The sequence below is a fragment of the Taudactylus pleione genome, unplaced genomic scaffold (assembly GCF_031769625.1).
Source record: "Taudactylus pleione unplaced genomic scaffold, aTauple2 ptg000597l, whole genome shotgun sequence".
Classification (NCBI taxonomy): Eukaryota; Metazoa; Chordata; class Amphibia; order Anura; family Myobatrachidae; genus Taudactylus; species Taudactylus pleione.
In genome coordinates, this window is record NW_028284999.1 from 1,836,366 (window position 1) to 1,840,595 (window position 4,230).

The 4,230-nt window shown below is 42.7% G+C and overlaps 1 protein-coding gene across 1 annotated transcript; it reads right to left on the bottom strand.

The window, feature by feature from the left end:
* Nucleotides 1–1,290: 1,290 nt before the first annotated feature.
* Nucleotides 1,291–2,271, bottom strand: LOC148480786 (olfactory receptor 52Z1-like). Its single transcript, XM_088453861.1, has one exon. The coding sequence runs from the start codon at nucleotides 2,269–2,271 to the stop codon at nucleotides 1,291–1,293; it is 981 nt and encodes a 326-aa protein (XP_088309987.1).
* Nucleotides 2,272–4,230: the final 1,959 nt, after the last annotated feature.

A 4,230-nucleotide genomic window follows, 5' to 3' on the forward strand; every position in this document is an offset into this window, starting at 1 on the left:
GGGCATGCGTTGGCTAGAGTTAATTCCCCGGCTTTATCAGAGGGCTGAGGAATTTGGTCCCCCGGCAATTTTGATTATACATCTGGGCGGAAACGATGTGGGAACTCAGTCGTCTTTGGACTTATTCCGCATCTTTATCAGAGGGCTGAGGAATTTGGTCTCCCGGCAGTTTTGATTATACATCTGGGCGGAAACGATGTGGTAACTCAGTCGTCTTTGGACTTGAAGTTCTCAATTGATCAATTATTCAGGATTTGGAGTTGGTGACAGCGAGGTGGGCACACAGAGGTAATTGTAGACAAGTCTAGGCGCAAAGTCAATTTATTAGTGGCCTGAAAACTAGATGCGCTGGGAGGTGTGGTGGTTTGTCATCCTTGTATTCGATTTCGGGATGTCCACCTATACAGAGCTGATGGGGTCCATTTATCTGAAGTGGGATTATACCTTTTTCGAGAAAGGGTTTTTAGAGTTTTAGACAGTTTAGTTTGTTGGTGGCGTACTTAGGCTCCTGGTCGGTGCCGCGCGTGGCGGGAAAGAACAGCAGCTGGGGGGTCAGTAAATGATTAATAGGCTACTTCCCTGTAAAATACCCTTTTGCTGATCAGCCCCACTGGGGCAGCAGTTTTGGGTGGCTAACCAGGCTGCAGCGGTATAAGGGAGTATTAATTTCTAAGAACTGATTTATTAATAAAAAGGCGCCACTTACTGTCTCTGTGTCATTATTCATTAGAGCTTAATTGATTAAGGTAATAGTGTCAATTGCCGATAGGGCGTTTAAAGTGCAGAACATTTGTGGGAACTTGTGCAGCAACGTTGTGAAGAAATTCTCAAACAACATTTGATTTCCATTGTATAAAGATGTCACTGTTTCCTGCGGTTATACAACAGGCGGCTATGGGGTGACGAGTCAAAATTTTTGTTAAACAAATGATTCTATTATTTATTTTTTATTTTTTATCTCCAATTATTTATTTGTTCTATACTTTCATTTTAGAGCACACTGAGACATTATACTGCGCAAATTCAATAAAAACTGGACAAATGGGGGTGATGTAAAATATGTGACCTGTATTATGAGAGGCCATTATGACACAGGCACTTATAGAACACATGCAGCCATTCATGACAAGTCAACTTATACATAATATTAATATTTCATCATTTCACATACACAGTATGCCATAGAAAGGGGTCACACAGACATATTATTTACACACATAATAAATTTAATATTGTGATTATGCTACATATAAATACCATCATTTATTCTACAGTAGATGATAAAGATCATCACAGCTTGTGTCTATGGGTTGTAAATGTAGTTTTCCAGGGTTTCATCAAGCAGTCTTTAATTTCATTTACCCATAGGCCGTAGATAATTGGGTTGACGGCAGCCGGCAGAAGGAAATATATTATACTGGAAACATTTTGAAAGTCATGTGATACAGATTCTTCCACCTTGTACAAGATGGAGGACAATAGACCACATGCGTAGACAAATAGGGCGACGAGCAGATGGGCGCCGCAGGTCTGCAAGGCTTTATGCCGAGCTCTTCCCGCTGCAATCTTCAGGGCCGTTTGGAGAACTTTCAGGTAGCAGACCAGGAGGATACCTACATCTGTCAAGGTGACGCCCATCCTCACCAGTAAACCCACCATCTGTATTTGGGAGACATTTCCACAAGCCAGCTTGAGTAGAATGACATACTCGCAAACAAAGTTCAGGATGATGTTGGAGCTGCAATACTGGACTCTCGAGGCCAGAGAAACAACTAGAGAAACAAGGATACAATTCCGAGCGAGTCCGGCCATCCACAGTTGGAGCAAAGAATTGTTTATAATAGCGTGGTAGCGCAGGGGCTGGCAGATGGCTATGTACCTATCACAGGCCATCAGCAGGAGCATCACGGACTTAAACATGACGGAGGAGTACATGAAGAACATCTGCATCAGGCAGCTGCCCAGGGAAATCCGGTTCTGTCCCCACAAACTCAAAGCCAACTTGGGAATGATGATGGTTGTGCTGATGCTATTCATAGCGAGGAAGAGAGCGATGAGGACATACATGGGGTGATGGAGGCTCCTTTCCCACCAGATGATGTAAGAGACCATGAGCTGGAAGACCACAATCAGAATGTAAAACAATAGGAAGGGGATGACCAGGATCTGTCGGTAGCTTCTGAGCCCGGGAAAGGGGAACAGAATGAAGTCGGTGTATGAGAAAGATACATTGTTACCAAGGCTCGATCTTTCCATCACTCCATCCTCCATGTCCTGGAGATGGACGCAAGTAATGAGACATGTGACTTACTGTGCACAGCTCATGAGAATAAGCACGGGTGCTGTACATTAATATGACTTCCTCACATATAGGACTATCTACAACTCTTATCGAACTGCTCTGGACACAAACATATTTCCAATCTCTAATTTCTGCTCAAGCCTCTAAATCCAAGCAACTTTTTAATACATTTAAAGTGCTTCTTACCCCCTCCCTCACCCAAGCCACCTGCTACTATCTATGGACTATCTATGGATCTTGCATCCTATTTCAAGGACAAGATTGATAAGATCCAAAATGAAATCATATGTTCTTCCTCAGCTAGTGACCTGCTCAATTCCCTACCTGAACCCTCTGGCACATTCTCTTCATTTGACCCCACATATGAAGATGAAGTATCTACACTCTTCTCATCCTCCTACTCTATTACCTCTCCTCTAGATCCTATACCCTCACAAATCAGTAAAGCTCTGTCTCCAGTGCTCATCCCAACCCTAACTAAAATCTGTTATCTCTATCTCTTTACTGGCATCTTTCCATCACTGTTCAAGCATGCCATGATTCAACACTATCTCAAATTTCTATCCTCTCCCAGCTCCCATGCCTCTCCAAGCTAGTTGAGAGACTTGTCTACACCTGCCTCACACATTTTCTTAACTCACACAACTTATTGGACCCACTTCAGTCTGGCTTTCGTTCCCAACACTCCATGGAGACAGCACTGACTAAGGTAGTAAATTATCTGGTCACTGACAAGGCTAAAGGCCATTACTCACTACTAATTCTTCTAGATCTCTCTGCTGCTTTTGACACTGTTGACCACTCTCTTCTCATACAAACACTACAATCCCTAGGTCTTAAGGACAAAGCTCTTTCTTGGTTCTCTTCCTACCTATCTGATCGCTCTTTTACTGTTTGTTTTTCTGATTCTGCCTCCTCTTCACTATCTCTATCAGTTGGAGTACCACAAGGCTCTGTCTTAGGTCCTCTGTTATTCTCAATCTATACCACCTCTCTTGGCAAACTAATCCGTTCTTTTGGATTTCAGTACCATCTGTATGCGGATGATACTCAAATCTATCTATCCTCCCCAGATTTATCACCATCTGTATTGGTCCGTGTCATTGAATGTCTTTCTGCCATTTCATCTTGTATGTCATCTCACCACCTGAAACTTAATATTTCTAATACAGAATTAATTATATTTCCACCGGCCAATAACAGTTACCAAGCTGATCTCTGTTGATAACTCGACAATCCACCATGCCCCAAAAAGCTCGCTGCCTAGGTGTCATACTTGACTCAGAACTGTCCTTTGTTCCCCACATTCAAGCTGTCTCAAAATCATGTTACATATGTCTGAAAAACATATCCAAAATTCGACCATATCTCACACAAGACACTGCAAAACTCTAATCCATGCACTCATTATTTCCCGCATTGACTATTGCAATAGTTTCCTTACTGGTCTTCCCAAAAACAGGCTATTGCCATTACAATCCATTATGAATGCAGCTGCGAGGCTTATCTTCATTGCCAAACATTCATCGTCTGCTGCACCGCTCTGTCAGTCCCTCCATTGGCTGCCGGTTTTCTACCGTATTCAATATAAAATACTTTTACTTACACATAAGGCTATTAACCAAATCACAGCAACATACATCTCTTCACTCATTTTCAGAATATCTCCCAACCCGACCTCTCCGCTCAGCACAAGATCTGCGTCTCTCATCCTCACGCATTACTTGCTGCCATTTATGGTTACAGGACTTTCTTCGAGCTGCATCCACTCTATGGAATGCCTTACCATGCACAATAAGACTTTCCTCTAGTCTCCAACCCTACAAGCATTCCATAAAAACCCACCTCTTCAGGCAAGCTTATCAGATTCCAGAACCCCCCACATAACCTTCATAGCGTTCATATCTAATTACATCCCCTTTCACAGT